Source organism: Solanum dulcamara, chromosome 3 (assembly GCF_947179165.1).
Source record: "Solanum dulcamara chromosome 3, daSolDulc1.2, whole genome shotgun sequence".
Lineage (NCBI taxonomy): Eukaryota > Viridiplantae > Streptophyta > Magnoliopsida > Solanales > Solanaceae > Solanum > Solanum dulcamara.
This window is the reverse complement of record NC_077239.1, coordinates 6012909-6030804: the sequence shown is the minus strand read 5'-3', so window position 1 is coordinate 6030804 and position 17896 is coordinate 6012909. Positions and strand designations below refer to the sequence as shown.

Genomic DNA, 17896 nt, shown 5'->3' with positions numbered 1-17896 from the left:
ATATTTGTGAATTCGTGTTTACCACTTATTGCTCTATATATACTGAACTTGACTTGATATGATTCACTTAATGAGAATACTGATGAGTATTCGTGAATTGTATTATTATTATGCAAAGTGTAGAGTTAGCTAAAGGACTGATGAGTATTCACTTGAGGCAACGTAGATGGCTTGAGTTGCTAAAGGACTACGACATGACTATCTTGTATAACCCAGGAAGAGCCAATGTGGTGGTGGATGCCTTGAGTAGGAAGTCCTCTAGTATGGATAGTCTTGCCTCGATCCGAGTTGAGGAGTGACCATTGGCTAGAGATGTTTAGAGGCTGGCTAATAGCCTTGTCCAGTTGGAGATTTCAGAGGATGATGGTGTTCTTGCCTTTGTGGAGGCACGTTGTTCATTAGTTGAGTAGATTCGAGAGAGGCAGTTTGAGGATGAGAAGTTATGAATTATTCGAGACAAGGTATTGAGAGGTGAAGTTAAGGAGGCGGTACTTGATTCGGAAGGTGTATTAAGGATTGGCGGGAGAATTTGTGTGCCTAAGATGGGTGTTCTGACTAGACTTATTTTGGAAGAGGCTTGTTGTTCGAGGTATTTTATCCATCCTGGAGCAGCCAAGATGTATCATGATCTGAGCTAGCACTATTGGTGGTGTGGGATGAAGAAGGACATCGCAGATTTTGTGTCCAAGTGTTTGACTTGCCTGCAGGTAAAGTGTGAGCACCAGCGACCTGGGGTGTGAGTCAGAGGATACCTATTCCCACCTGGAAATGAGAAATGATCACTATGGACTTCGTGGTGGGTTTACCTGCCACTGTGGGTGGTTATGATTCTATATGGGTGGTTGTTGACAGACTGACCAAGTCCACTCATTTTATTTCAGTTAAGGTGAGGTACACAGCGGATAAGCTAACCAGTTGTATATTAGCCAGATCGTTCGGCTTTATGGTGTCCAGTATCCATTGTTTCAGATCGGGGTTCAATATTTACTTTCGCATTTATTCTTTATTGGGTTTTAGGCTGACTTATCTCGGTGGGCTGAGACGAGTGTCATCACACTCAAACTTCGGGTCGTGACAGTGGGTATATTAGATATACATTGTAAGTATATATAATATAATGTAAGTATATTATTATAATAGATCGTATATTGTGAGTATATTTGGTATACTTTGTAAGTATATATATAATATATAATGTAAGTAATAGATAGTATATTGTGAATATATTTGGTATACTTTGTAAGTATACATATAATATACAATGTAAGTAATAGATAGAATATTGTGAGTATATTATATATACATTGTAGGTGTATATATTAGAGCATAAGTATGTATATACTAATAGATAATATATTTTGAGTATATTAGATATACATTGTAAGTATATATAATGTAAGTATATTACTATAATAGATAGTATAATATTAGTATACTTGATATACATAGTATATACATACTAATAGATAGTATATTGTGAGAATATTATTATAATAGATAGTTGATTGTGATTATATTAGATATACATTGTAGGTATATATAATATATAACATAAATATATTATTATAATAGATAGTTGATTGTGATTATATTAGATATACATTATAGGTATATATAATATATAACATAAATATATTATTATAATAGATAGTATATTGTGATTATATTAGATATACGTTGTAAGTATATATAATGTAAGTATATCACTATAATAGATAGTATATTGTAAGTGTATTAGATGTACATTGTAAGTATATATATTATAATATAAGTATATACATACTAATAGATAGCATATTGTAAGTATAACATAAGTATATTATTATAATAGATAGTATATTGTGAGTATATTAGATATACATTGTAAGTATATATATTATAATAGATAGTATATTGTGACTATATTAGATATACATTGTAAGTATATATAATGCAAGTATCTATAATAGATAGTATATTGTGAGTATATTAGATATACATTGTAAGTATATATATTATAATAGATAGTATATTGTGACTATATTAGATATACATTGTAAGTATATATAATGCAAGTATCTATAATAGATAGTATATTGTGAGTATATTAGATGTAAATTGTAAATATATATATATATATATATATATATTATAATATAAGTATATACATACTAATAGATAGTATATTGTGAGTATAACATAAGTATATTGTTATTATAGATAGTATATTGTGAATATATTAGATATACATTGTAAGTATATATAATATATAACATAAGTATATTATTATAATAGATAATATATTGTGATTATATTAGATATACATTTTAAGTATATATATAATGTAAGTATATAACTATAATAGATAGTATATTGTTAGTATACTTGATATACACAGTACGTATATATAGTATAATGTAAGTATATACATACTAATAGATAACATATTGTGAGTATATTTGGTATACTTTGTAAGTGTGTGTATATATATATATATAATATAATATAATTAATTATATCACTATAATATATAGTATAATGTTAGTATATTAGATATAGATTGTAAGTATATATATAATATATAATTAAGTATATCACTATAATAGATAGTATATTGTGAATATATCAAGTCCAACATGCCCGGTTCGGCCCGTTCTATTAAGCCCGGACCCTATACCCTTAATGGGTCATGGGCCGGGTTTTTAATAATTTTTTCATTGTTCAGACCGGACCATCCCAACCTAGTAAGGGTCTGATCTGACCCGGCCCAGCCCGGTACCCCGATCTGATCCATAAAAAGGTATCACATTTTTTTTTGTTTTCTATAAGTAGTTTCTTTGTTTTATTAGTTATATAGTAATTTTCTTTAAATAGTGATGCTATTATTGATTGTTTTAAAAATATATATAAAAAATTCTTAAAGTAAAATTATAAATTCAAATATAATAATGATGATGATGATAATAATAATAGTAGTTTGCTCATAAAGTTGTTGGCATGGCAAAATTTTGTTGATTCAAATAGAACGGTAATAAAGTGCATCCATTATTTTAAAATTTTAAATATGCTTATAATATAATTGTTTACTTGCAATTGTCTTTTTAGACGACTTGTAACTTATCGGAGTTGACTTTGTTGAAATTGTAGCTAAGACATGCCAAAAAATATTGATTGGATTGAACAACTTTGGTCTATGTCTTCTTGTAACCATAACAAGTTGTCATGACTATTACACAAGAAGTTACAATATCTCTGCATACAAGTTGTCATGACTATTACACAAGAAGTTATAATATCTCTGCATAACTTATCTTTGAATCAAAATAGACTTCTAAGTAAATAATTATATATCTCAAACATATCATTCTATCTATTAATTATCTGAGATTGGATTCGAGACTTGTACAATGATTGAAATTGGATTGAGTCTATTGTTTGTGTTGAAAGAACGCTTGTATTTGCTTTTTGAAAGCTTGAAATGTTGGAATAATAATTTAAAGTTGAAGTAGGAATCCTAAGTTGTTTAGAATTTGTTATTTTTGGTATTTATTTAATTAATGTCTAGTTATGATTTATTTGTCCTAGTTCATATAGAAATAGATTTTCTAGTCCTAGTTTAATTAGATTTCTTACTATTATAAATAGGGATGTTGCTAGGTTATTTTCAATATATAGAAATACACAAAAATACACAGAAACATAGTCATTAACGAGCTTAGGGCTTAAACTTTGAAAAATCGAATTGGCATAAATGGGCTTTGTTTTGAATGAGTAATATATTTTTTTAAAATTTTCTATCATTTGAAAAAATTACAAAAAATTCTACTTTTTTTATTCTTGGATACATCACTTTACGTGATGTATCGGGACGTCGATCGGATACATCACTTTACGTGATGTATCGAAACGTTTTGGGATGTATTCAGATTCCATCGAATTTTAGAGATTTTTGTAATTTGAAAAAGGATAGAAATAAGATGTAATTAGCTCTTAACAGTTAACACTATGAAATTTGTGTAATTCTTCCTTAAAAGAATTGAAAAGTTGAGATGAACTCATATTTTAAATTTGGAATAATTTGGAGAAGTTTTCGAATGGTTGCATAAAATTACAGCAATAATTGTGCTTTTTATATGAATGACTACTTTAGGCCAATTTCATGTTTGGTCGGTTAGAATTTTTAGAAAAATATTTTTCTTAGTAAAATAAGTTTTTTAAAATGATGAAAATGAATTCACTAGTAAAAATAAGAATTTTTTTTTATATAAGTGTCATTCCGCTCCTCCAAAACACCTATTGATCCCACCTACCCCTAGCGCCCCTTTTTGGGCAATCAAACCTCAACCACTTGAACCATCGATAAAGAAGAACAATAGAAACTAAAGACATCATCTTTATTATGAGTGCAGTTTTGGGTAATAAGAAATTTTTGGGAATTTTAATCTGGTCATGGTTGATATGAATGCGATGTTTCATCTTAAAGTAAGGATCAATAATTAATGCCTTCAATCGCACAGGAAACCTGTTGAGGATCTCCATCATTATTTCCTTTGGGAAGTGAATACCCATGACCTAGATAGGACAAGTACAGACTCTTATTAGTTCTTTTGTTGAAGATGTTAAATCTTTCAGGCAAACATATATATACATGGAGTATTTGAAAATGACTTTTCAATTTCCCACAAAATGTGTAAGGGAATTTTAATGAATGTGAATTGTTTACTATGTTTCGATTATCACATTATTTTTTTATTCACCATGTTAGTTTCTACGTTTTCTATATTGTTTTCTTTTTCTTTGTACTTAGATTTGTTGCACGAGATAATGATATGATCAAAATACAATTTATTATCACCCGACTTCACTTATGAAATTTCACTCAATATCCTATTATTATTGTCCAACACAACTAGAATCTAAGTGGAACCAATAACAATTGAACTCAATTTTAAGTAAATTAACACCACCCAATTGAACTCGATTTTTAGTTTTAAACTTATAAACTACTTTTAAAAAATCCATCTAAATACCCTCTTTTCGAGAAATACGACTAAATAATACAATTAATTAACATCTTACTATATTCTAAGAATTGATGAGCATGTCTTCTAATTTATAAAAAGGAAAAGAATTCCTCATTCTCTTCGTATATTTCTCTCAAAAAATCCATTATTCATTCTCCTCTCTCCCATTTTTTCGATTTCTTCTCTCAGAGTTCTTATCAGTTTAATCGTGTGAATTTCAATGTTTGTATTTCTTTTAAGATATTTCTTATTTATTTTCTTACTCATGGTCTTTTGTGACTCTAAAACATAAAAGAGGTAGGCTTTTTAAGGAAAAACTTCACAAGTGAGAAAATCAAAATCTAGTGTGACAATAGCCAAGACTGTTGTGAAGGAATTTAAATTGAAAAAAGCAAAACCTGTTGTGAAGGAATCCAAGTTGAAACAAGTCAAGCCTGTTGTGAAGATACTTAAAAAAGTACTTCACTAGAAAGAAGGAAGATATTGTTGTGTACGTAATTGAATAAATCTGTATAGTGAAATCCCAAATGTTTATATGCTAAACCATCCACTAACCACTTATCAACTGAACTCCTAATAACTTCTAACAAATTCACATTACCCCCGTCTGTTTAAGTGCCACACCCTAATTTTCAACGTTTTCGAATTCAAGTCATGAATATTAAAAACTTGATTAGGACTTCGTGTTAGTTTTACTCCCTTCATGGATTTGAAGGATTTACATGAATTCAGATTAATCGAATTAGTGAGTTAAAAATATAAAAGAATGGTTAAACCAAAAAAAAACAGAGAGAATACGCAGGGTACTAAAATGATCTCTATAAATATTAGTAGTATACTCAATACTTATATATACAAAGCAAAAGCCTTTCATACAAAAAAGAAAAAAAAAAGAAAATTGAAAAAAAATAAAAATCATTGAGATTTCCATGGAAAACACTTAAGATTAGAACAAGAACCATCCCAATTAGCAATACACAAATCTTGATTTTTTTCTTGTCCAAAATCCACACCATCACAACACTTGCAAACCATTCCAAGAGTTTCAAACATCTTCAAGTACTCTACTGATGATGAAAACAACTTAGTACTATGTTGTTGTTGTTGTACAGAAATTGGTCTTGCAGCATATGCAAGCCCAAATCTTGATTCAGAAAAATTGATAACCAAAAGGGATAGTAACAGAAAATGAACCTTAAATGATGACATGTTATGTTTTTTTTTCTTTTCTTGTTTCAGACCTAAGGGGAAAACAATCTATTTATATGCTGCTAATGATTATAAAAAGTAGAAGACATATAATGTATTTATTTATATAATACAAGATGCATGTTCTTAGATGTTCCTTGTGGAGACTTTAGAGGAAAGTGATATTTAATTAAAGTCATATATTTAAATCTAGAATAGTGACTGGTGTGGATAAGTATTCCTCCCTCCTTAATCAAAAAATAGAAATATAGCCAAGCAGTGGTGGATTTAATTAGGGGTCGGGTGGGTGTTCACCTCTATCCCTCGTCAAAAATGTATACTATAATTTTTTATATATATATATAGATTTTGAATCTCCTAAATAAAAAATTAAAAGTTGATTTAATGGTTTAGAGAATTCAAAATTCATCCTGAGGTTTGAAGTTCAAATTTCAAGCACTAAATTTTTATTTTTATTGAAAAATTCTAGATCTATCACTATAGCCAAGTGGGTGGATGTGGTTCATCTCAACCCCATTTACAAAAAATTAACTTATATACATAAGATTAAACTTAATTTTTTTTTTATGTTCTTGTGTTTTTACTTCTTTATATTTTAAATTCTTTAGCAAAAAATTCTAATTCCATCATTGATAGAAAATATCAAATTTAAGTCTTGTGTATATAGTCATATATAAGAGCACGTTATCCTTCAAAGTGAGATTTTTTAACACGAATCAAATTAATGAGGCCTTAAACCAAATACCAAACATTTAAGGGAAAGAAAAACCAAAAAAAATCTACACAAGTTGGCTGGTTTTTTTATCAACTTTGAAAGGTACGTGTAAGGCATAATGTTGAGCTTCTAGATATGAGATTTGAGTGATTTTTGGATAACAAGACAGAAAATCCCTGGCCCCACACGTTTATCAAAAGTCCAATTTTCATACCTACTAAATTACTATGTTGTTTGTTTAACATGTGCAGGAAGTTTCCTTTTGCCTATATTAGTGATACCGCCCTTCTAGATCCTATTGCTTGTACTAATAATACAGACAAAAACAAATAAATATTCTGTCCGACTTAATTTATATAATGTAATTTAATTGAATATAAAATTTTAGAAAAAAAAAAGATTTTTGAATTTGTGATTTAAAATAAATGTGGTTATAAATTATTTTATTAAGAGTAAAATAGATATTTTAAAATGAAATTATTATTAAATATAAATATGTATTATTTTTAAACGGACTGAATGAAAAGCGGGTTATATAAGTTGGATTAACTTATCTAGAAGATAAGCTATAGTCCTAAAAGCAGAATTATTAGGATCAAGACAGCACCTATAGCTATTATTAATCCAAATTAACAAAGTATGTTAATTATTCTGGAGGTAGGTTCCTAGATACTCGTGGTGATATGCAGTAGGGAATTGGATTAGTTTCACTAGATGTTCATTTCGTTTCACTTTCTTTTTCATAATTTGACTTGAAATAGTTTAATTAAGAAATGAAAATTTGTGAAATTTGTTGAGTTAAATATGTTAATCTTATAGTTATAAAACTTTTGAATTTGTGATCTTAAACGAGTCATATTATTTATATGGCTAAAAAATTAATCTCATCAAGGGAATATAAGGATATGCAAAACAAAAGAAGAATCAGAACAGACTAATAAGAAAATGTTACTGAACAGACATAAATTAATTTAGTATATCAAGTTTCTAAATTTTAATTGATGAGTAGCTGAGGAAAAACGGCTGAAATATAAATGGAATGAACAAAGATTTTCAAAGCAGCAAAATACAGAGATATTTATGCATAATTAAAAACAAATTGGCATAAACAACGTGGACGGCAGGATTCGAACCTGCGCGGGTAGGGTCCACATGATTTCAAGTCATGCCTGATAACCACTCGGGCACGTCCACAACTTAGTTGGTCTCTTTTAAAGTATAATTAAAAATAACAAATTATAACTAATAAATGAGAAGTAATCTTCCTTTTATGGATATCCACTCCCATATTTTGGTTTTGCTGTTACATTACAAATTACTTCACATATTATTTGACATAAAATGGATAATGAATTAGTTTCATTAGGGGATTGAATGAGTAGATTGTTGATTTTTTAAAACGTTATTTGAGTTAAAATAAGTTTTTGGTATAGGAGGGTGTGCATTCGGTTCGATTTTATATATTATTGATTCGGTTTATCGGTTTTCGATTTTGAAATATGCTAAATCAATAACAAATTAATAAGATATTTTTTATCAGTTTTTGATTTATCGATTTTTGTCCTTAACGGTTCGGTTTTCGGTTTACCCAATAATAAAATGCTTATAAAATAATTATATGACTTCTCTAACAATTTAGCGCAACAAGACAATAATATAACTTTACGGAATGCTCATAAAATAGAAACAATAGTGACTAACATGAAAAAAACTCTACAAGTGTAACACAAATAAAAGAACTAGAACAATAATGTGAATTAAAGATTAAAGGGCAAAGGTAATAACCAATATATAAGGTATTGATATTAATATTTAATATTTATTTAGGGGTAATGTAGTAAATTACTATTGTCTTAATGGGTTATCCGTTTGCTCAATAACTCAATATTAAAAACCAATATCGAACAAATAACCTGATAATTTTTTTTAATAAAATCAGTAAAAACTCATTAACCCAATATCAATAACCCTAAGATTATCCCTTATTTTTGAGGTGGTTTTTAATTTTTATCCCAACTGCTCCTTTGATTAAAATTTGTGGGATAAGTACCCCTAAGGCATTACTTCTACCTTTTGCATAACTTTTGATTCGCAGGGCAAAAAATTTAAGGGTTATTTTGTAGAATGTGTTCGTAAAAATAATGCATGCATTAGTTAGCTTTGTTTATTAGTAGTATCTTGTTTGAGTATAATGTTTATGTTATGTATAACTTTATATACTTTATTATGTATTGAGGAGTGTATTACTAATGCATGGAAATTTATGGTATTAGTAATGCAATGAGACTTAATGCATGCATTAGTATGGTTAATGACCCAACTGTCCCTCAAAATCTTTTTTACGTCTTTTTAATCATAATTGTGAAGGATATCTTTGTAAATAAATATTTTTAAAAAAATTATATAATGCATATTGTTTTTAATATACCAAATCAAACAATGCATAAAAAATAATGCATGCATAACTAATACAAACATTACTAATTCACTCTATTTAGCATTATTCGTGTATTAGCAAAAAATAATGCATGTATTAGCTTTGTTTATTAGTAGTACCTTGTTTGGTACACTTTTCATGCTATGTATATTAGCAAAAATAATGCATGCATTAACTCAGTATATTAGTAGTACTTTTTTTGATACATTTTTTCATGCTATGTATATTCATTAGTTATACACTCTATTATATATTAAAATATGTATTACTAATACCATGGATTCTAGTCATAATTTACAAGCATAATTAATATAAATATTACTACTGCAAGCATTATACTAATAGACTCAATTTAGCATTATTCTTGTATACTCTACCATATGACATATTAGAGAATTTTTGTCTTAAGGCATAACTTCTATATGTCTTGTGGCATAACTTGTGCTATTGAAAATATGTCATGGATAACTTTGGATCACTGAACTTCTGAAAATTTGGACCCCTAAACTTCTGGTTTGCAATATAACTTGTGCCTTGAACTTAATTTATTTTTTCTTCAAGTATAACTTGTATCACTGCACTTATATCTGGGTATAATTTATTTTGTCTTGCGGCATAACTTATGCCATTGAACATATGTCAGGGGCATAACTTGTGTTATTGAACACGTATATGGAACATAACTTTAACTAAACTTATGCCTTGTGAATTCCCTTTTGCCTTTGCAATTTTATTTTTGTTTTGTTGTCGGGAAAATTTTCCGCTAATTTCTTTACTTGAAGTTTTGCTAGGTAATAATTAAAGATTTGGGCAAAAAGTAAAATCATCCCAAAATAGGAGCACTATGCAAATGAGATGAGTTGAAATAAGCTAAAAACATGTCATAACTCAATTAGTTCAATATTTACTAAGTTTTAAGTTCTTTATTTTTTCAATAATTTGTTTGAATATGTGATATAAAAAATCTTATATTATTACTATAAATAAAAAATATTTAGACTCATGGATTAATTTTAGATAGCATATCAGCCCAATTTTAAAATTGGCTGAATTAAGTGGATCAAAATAGGCTTAATTAATAGGAAAACTACATAATTACAAATACTTTACTATTATATTTACTATTATTATTTATACTTTCAAAATATTTCGTATAATATCACTAACTAAGAATTTCTTATCATATATTGAGAAAGATACACGTAGATACACTATCAAATACACTAAAATAGAGAGATAGGCGAGCGAGATTCGTATGTATCTCAAATACATGTGAATCACACTAAATACATGTATCTATATGTATCTAGCATGATTTGCATGTATCTAAGATACCCAATACATGCGAGAGCAGCAAGCGAGATGGGAGAAAGGCGAGCCAGATTTGTTATGTATCCCAAATACATGTGAATCAATTTGGATACAATGTATCTAGAATATATTAAACCTAATTTTGACCTCATATATCTGGACATATTTAAATGTATCTGAACGCACAAAAATATGATACGATACGTAATATTGCAAACTAAAATGTATCTAAATAATTAGCCGTTAAACTAGTGGAATTTATGTAAATTCCCCTAATTAACAAAATAAATAGATCATTAGCCCACCCAAACCTAAACAAAATGAACAAGCCATGATTTTACTGATTGATTTTGTCACCCTAAGTTTTTCTCTGTTTAAATCTTAACGTTCCTTATCTTCTTTCTTTGTGTTGTTACTTAAAAACCTGAGTCTCAAAATTTGCTATAGTTAAAAAAACAAAATTGCGATAGCTCTCAATCTGGGGTTCTATTAAGCATATTAATAACTTTGATTAAACAGTATTTTATTTTGCTCATATCTTTTCCAAGAAAAAGATCACATTGGTATATGACAATTTGACAACAAACAACAAAATATCCTGTCATGTTTCAGCTTCTGGAAAACGCCCAAGATGTAGATTTAAAGTTTGGCAAAACTTATATACACCGTTGCCTAACCCGAAATATTCAATCCGCAGTTTACTAGAGTAACAAAACAGAAAAAGCAAGACAAAAGTGTATCTGAGTTATGTCTTTTATACTAGTCTATATGAAGTCGGAATCGCCGCCGAAATGCGGCAGATCTGGATGAGGCCTCCCTCGGCCTTCAGGCCTCCTTGGGTCCCTGCATGCGATTTCCAGATGACATTAGTAAGAGGCAAAATAACTTAATTGTCTTCTCAGGAAGTAGATTATTTTCAGTCAACAAAATAATTTACCAATGTTAGATTGTAATCATCGTGTGTAAACCAATAAACAGAAGCGCACATCTCTCTCTCTCTCTCTATATATATATATTCTTTTCCGAGGAGAAACACACAAGGCACCCAAAGTAGAGTCTTGGAGGTTTCCCTCTTGCAAGTTATACTTGTTATAGCAATTTTGAGTTCACATCTATCTATGATCTAACAAGTAAAAACTAGATGGGAAATGCGGAATTTCACCAAAAAATAACAGTTAAAAATGTATGTTGCAACAAAATACCTGATAAAGCGACCTGGCTCAAAGCCAGGAACATCTGGTGGACCATACGGATCAAAACGGGCGCCAGGTGGAACACCCCTGTATGAACACCAAATAAAATCAATCTTATCTTTGAAACATAAGAGGGGGGAGAGAATGAGAGCGACAGAGACTTACGGCAGTCCTCCAGGTAAACGAGTATCCCTACCCATTCCACCAAAAAACCGAGGATCATTAGGCCCTGCATCATAAAACATAAGCAGCTTGGTTTGTGAAAGGCAAAAATTTGGAATTCCATACCTGAACTGGACAAGGATAGTCACACACCTATAAGCATGCTCCCACCAGCTCCTGGTTCACCTCTACAATGACAGATAGGGTTGGTTGAGGAGGGAAACGAGATTTAGTTAGCATATATAGAATTTAGAACACATGGACTGACAAGTGTCATTCACCAAGATAAATCAAACTACGAAAAAGATAACCAACCTGGTTGGGTATACTCCAGCACCAGGCCCGGGGAAAAGATCACTGCCACCAACACCAGGAATGGGAGGAATCACATACCTGTTAATCCAGGCAATTTAAGAAGTAAAAATTATGTGCTAGTTGGTCAATGACCAATACTACACGTATTTCTGCTTACTAACAAACATGCTGTCCATACTTCAAGAACAGCCCAACCCACCATACAGATTTCTCCTACCGCTACCTACTAGCGAGTGTAACTTACCTTCCAATTCAGAAACTAAAAATAGAGAGCAGTTTCCATGTCTGTCTGCCCGCTCCTGCCTTAATCCCTAATCTGATTTTCGTCGAGAAGGTTGTCTACTAACAATCAGTTCACCCCTTCTGAGACCTCAAGGAAGAGAAAGAAAGTACAAAAATCAAGGTCATATGGATAGAAGAAGTCGCAGGATTCAAGAGGAGACTGGCTGCTTTCCTTTACATCTTTTATCTTTAACAGCTTGGGATCCTTCCGTGCTCTTCTTAACGTTTTCAAGGTAGAGCAGTATACACTCATATCTCACAGAAATATGATGATGTAATCTATAGAAAGTGAAAAGTCAAAGAATTTATTTTCTTAAGAACTGAGAATCTACTGCCTGTATCTAGGTATGAACAACCAATGAGCAACATATCAACATATATCAATAATTACTGACAGGAATAGCAATAACTCTTTTATTTAACATTACCCTGAGGGAAAAGAACCTGCAGGCTGATACGGGTAGTCAGGTTGGCGCTCAACATTAGGCTGGTCGTTGAGTCCACCCTTTTCAGAACTGCATACAAGGAAGAGTAATTTATGAATTTAATGGTCGCATCACTGAACCACAAATAGAAGAACAAACCAATTACATGTACCTTGAAGTTTGAGTAGAGGAATTTGATGTAGGAGAACCAGTATATTTAGTCAGGATTGCTTTGTTCAGTTCTCCTACCAGCTTTCCCAAATTCTTGAACTGGGTGTTGTAGTTAGTTCCTCCATCCTCTACAATGTAGTCCTCAACACTGCAAATTACCAAGATGGACCCATTAGAACATACAGAATGTAATCCCTGATTAACTAGCAACTGGCAATGGAAAGGGAAAAAGATGCTTTCTGTCTCACCCTCTGTTGGGGGCCATAGGGCAGACCGGGAGGGTTGCTGATGTAAAGGAAGGAAATTACTTGCCTTAGTTCAAGATGAAGAGGCTCGTTATCTCCATCCCTGAATGCATCTATAAGCAGCTTATTGTTCATTACAAGGCACTTCACCAACACTTTTTTGGAGCTCTTCTCAGGCTTTGAATACACAAATGCATAACAATCCTCAAATTCATTCCAATGATCAATCCCCACCTCATCTACTAAAAAGAAAGAGACACAATCATTGCAAATATATATGAAGTGTACGAAGCATGCACAATTAGAGAAGTTTCTTTCAAATACCTGAAAATCTCAAAAACAGAACTGCAAAGAGGAAAAAAGTGGAAAAGGAAAATAAAAGGGATTATAGGGATATTAACAGAAAATGTAGCTTCCATCAATCTTTGACACCCACAAAGATGTACTATGAACAGACTTAAATCAAGGCAGATACTCCCTCTTTTAACTAGACAAGCACAGACTAAAACTTATAAACCTAAACTAGGAGACAAATTTTGTAATGGGCAGAAGAAACACAAAATGATGACAAGCCACTCAAAATAACAACCTAGTAAACCTGTCAAGTCATTCCCAATGGTGATGGCTACAGTACCACTTAATACAATAACAATCCCACCAATATAGATACTTACTTGACGTCAAAGATGTGCTAACCAATGACCAAAACAAAGTTGACATCTACTTATCAAAAAATTAAAGGGAAAAATTAGATAAAGTTGACTTCTAGTACTTTGTTTTTATTAATTGACCAAGGAAGTTGACATATAATCCTTTCAAATAACTCAGTCATGCACCAACTAGTTGCAAGGGGAAACCCCCCTGTGATTCGGAATACATAGAAGAAGCTGAAGGACTTGAGTAGCAATCCATGAAGTACACCTGAGCTGATACTTAAATGGCTTTCGAGGAAAGTACTCATGGATGACAGTTCAAGTTGCAAGGGGAAACCCCCCTGTGATTCGGAATACATAGAAGAAGCTGAAGGACTTGAGTAGCAATCCATGAAGTACACCTGAGCTGATACTTAAATGGCTTTCGAGGAAAGTACTCATGGATGACAGTTCAAGTTTGTCGTTGAACAAACTAGTAAGAGTACCTCCCACGTCCAAAAAAAAACGCATGTAAAAATTGCTAATTAGGCTGATTAAATAATAAATAAAAAAACTAACCAAGTGACCACATTCAAGTCAAGTCATCAAGAATGATAAACCACAAGAAGTCAAGCCGTGAAGTTGTTAATGGGCCCTAGAAAATGATTTGGAAGACAAAAGCTCTGATAAAGGTAGCATGCTTCGGTTGGATAGAAACTTGGGAGGCTTGTTTGAATCAAGATAATTTGCCAAAAAAGGATTTAAGTTATGTAACAGATGCTATCTTTGTGAAGGAAATCTGGAAACCGTGAATCATATTTTCCTCCTTGCAGAGTATCTAGACAATGCTTGGATTTATTCTTAAATATGTGCGGCATTTCTTGGGAGATCCCACAGACTATAAAAGTTTCTTGGTTGAGTGGCAGTCCCAAAGAGTATCCAAAAAGCTGAAGCAGATTTGGAGGACCATTCCATTGTGCACATTTTGGACTTTATGGTTGGAAAGGAACAAAGCTTGCTTCGAAGGGCATAGAGATCACATCTCATGAATTAAGAATAGATGTACACATAATCTATATTATTGGTATAAATGCAGTTCTACTAGATCTGCATAAGTTCTATGGATTTCCCACTTGTTAGGAGAAAGGTTACCTACTATACCTTTTGATGGATCAATATAAACCATAAGAAAGATAACCTACTAAACCAAATTCAATAGAGAAAACATGATAACGTGGATGAAGAGGATCAAAATCAATGATCAAAGTTATGTCACCATTTAGAGCTTCATAGAAAACCATAATTTTTTTTTTTATCAAAGTAACCTTTAAATAAACAACCAAACTCATGTTTTTCAGTTTGTATGCGCTCTAAAATTGAGCTTCCATGTTCCTTATCCACACATGAAAAAGAGCCTCAATACTTCCTATTTCCAATTGCCTGCGCCATTTCCAATCAAAACATCCCTGGAAGCAGCTTCTCCATTATAAAACATCTAGCATGACTTAAGACTTCTTAGGGTGCTAGTTTCCTTATAAAGCTCCTCTATTCATCTTTATATAAATTAAAAGTAATCAACCGGTCTTTAGCAATAGGAAATAACATTTCTTTCAGAATACTAATCATTGACCAAATCCTTGAGCTTCTAAATAAAGAACATCAATAAGCACGAAGCTTTTCAAGTTTGATCCTATGAACTCAAGAAATTTCCAAAACAAAAATAAGACACAAAATTCTGGAGTTGCATTGAACTAATCAAAATAAAAAATAAAGACATGATAATCACCAATCAGTACACTTTCATTCTAAAAACTCTTTTTCTCTTTTTGATGATCGTGGTGTCTTGGGCAACTTTAGCGCACCTCGACTAATTCCACGGACAGCTGCCACCTACAACCGGCAATAGTACCAGGTAACTCGGGGATTTTAATTAAAAGAGACTTTTGACTCCCAATTCTTAATAATTAATCCCTAATTAAATATTTATAACAAAAAAATAAAAATAAAATACAAATCCCTTATTCTTTATTCAACTCTCAAACATCCCTTTTACCTAATTTTTCCAGGTAACTCTATCCAGCTTTGGATTCATTCTAAAAACTCTTATTTACATAAGTTCCAGAATGGAATATCAAAAACCCAATACCAAAATCAAACAATACTAACACCGTTACCACTATCCCATCAAACTCGGGTAAACCCTCTACCCCCAAAAATCTCAAAAATTCTGAATGCCCAAAACTTCAAATTGGATAATAGGGCAAAACAAACGTACCAGTTGAGGAGGAAGAAAGAGCATCATCGGTGGAAGCGGAAGGGCCAGTGGCATGGAGAACAAACCCAGAAGCAAGGAAGGCAGCGTGAACAGCAAACGCTACCTTGTCGAGGGGATTACGGAAAGTGGGTCTTGCTGCACGTATCACAGCCATAACAGATTGCTCCGTAGCCATTGTTATGATGAAAACGAAGAAGAAGAACACTATGGTTTTTTTCTGGTAAATGAAGTGCTAGTGCTTGTGGAAGAAGAAAAGGCAATATATATGTACCGCACCGATTTCGCGCATCTTATTTCGTTGTTATCCAATTAAGTTAGTTTGATTTTAATTTTGATTTTATTTAATATTATATATATAAAATGTTAAAATAAAAAGTAAAGTATTTATAATTCTTACAAAAAAAATTAGGAAAAGACTATCTCTAATCAAGGAAAAAAAACTAAGAGAAAAGAAAGTAAATATATTACTCTCCTTTCGTTTATATTTATTGAGTTGTTGGATTTTTTTAATAGTTCAAAATAAGTGAAGTTTTTAAAATTTAAGAAAATTATTGGGTATATTTTTTCATATTTATCCTTCTTTTTAATAAGGTTCTTAATTATTTTTTATTTTTTTAGGAGAATAGTTTGGTAATAATCAAAAGGGGAGAAGTAAAAATTCATTTTTATTTTATATTTTTAAATATTTTTGAGATATGTCAAACTTCAGCAATTCACTTAATATAAAATAGAAGAAGTATAAATCCAAAATTAGCCCCTATTTTTTGTGAAATGGTTTAAATTTCTCTTATTCACTAGTAGTGCAAGCTTTCCAATAAATGAATCATTTTTTCAAGAAGAAATGATCAAATTGATTATTCTTGAATCATGCAAAATGGTTCAAATTTGTTCCTGAATGTTAGAATGTATGGTTACATCACAACAGTTGGACCGGATACCTTATCAGAAAAATCACAATCTGTCCCACATGATTTCAGCTCAAAACTTCACTAGAACAACTGAGCCAAAAATTTAGATTACAAGCGATTGTAATCTAGGAATCGCACTCACAATCCCTTTCCTCTACTTGTAATAATTTTGTTACATATTTGAAGCAATAACTCTACTGCTTCCTAAGTCACTAACATCCTAGCTGATTTAGAGTTCAGGTGATTTTCATAACTAGCTCTAGTTACTTCGACAAGATGAACAATAAAAAAAGAAAAATAAAGAACTGGTCTAGCTTCCTTTACAAATTAGGAGTAGACCTTACAAGACTAAGACCAAGAAATTACAACTCTAAAACAAGAACAAAACTACTAATAACTTTATCAGATCCTTGATCTTTTTCAAGAGTAAATTTCAGATAATTGAGAGCATAAACTTCAATGGATATTTTTTTTATGAATCCAAAAAGCCAAGAGAGAATTGGTTGTAAAGAATATATATATCAGTGATATACAATACATTGGACGATTTGTATTGGTTAGACAATTGGCCTGTTGCATAAGGACTCGGCCACGTACACATAGACCTGCAGAC

General features: G+C 31.2%; 1 protein-coding gene across 2 annotated transcripts; it reads right to left on the bottom strand.

Annotated features, from left to right (window-relative positions):
* Positions 1 to 11288: 11288 nt before the first annotated feature.
* On the bottom strand, positions 11289 to 16623 carry LOC129882299 (probable proteasome inhibitor). 2 transcript variants are annotated; one of them, XM_055956543.1, is made up of 9 exons: positions 16376 to 16623; positions 13536 to 13710; positions 13225 to 13371; positions 13056 to 13142; positions 12346 to 12423; positions 12184 to 12218; positions 12034 to 12097; positions 11878 to 11955; positions 11289 to 11518 (listed from the first exon to the last, which is right to left on the bottom strand). In XM_055956543.1, exons 1-9 carry the CDS (start codon positions 16548 to 16550, stop codon positions 11440 to 11442), a joined length of 918 nt encoding a protein of 305 aa, XP_055812518.1. In that variant the 5' UTR covers positions 16551 to 16623; the 3' UTR covers positions 11289 to 11439. The 2 variants fall into 2 exon arrangements, with proteins under 2 accessions (XP_055812518.1, XP_055812519.1); XM_055956544.1 differs by having other exon boundaries at positions 13536 to 13707; positions 16376 to 16622.
* Positions 16624 to 17896: the final 1273 nt, after the last annotated feature.

What these genes read in the sequence shown, in the direction of transcription:
- LOC129882299 (XM_055956543.1), bottom strand. Translation starts at nt 16,550, where the DNA reads ATGGCTACGGAGCAATCTGTTATGGCTGTGATACGTGCAGCAAGACCC. An exon ending in TCCTCTACTCAAACTTCAAG is followed by an intron (nt 13,143 to 13,224) that starts GTACATGTAATT and finishes CCTTGTATGCAG; the next exon opens with TTCTGAAAAGGGTGGACTCA. An exon ending in GCTGGAGTATACCCAACCAG is followed by an intron (nt 12,219 to 12,345) that starts GTTGGTTATCTT and finishes CTGTCATTGTAG; the next exon opens with AGGTGAACCAGGAGCTGGTG.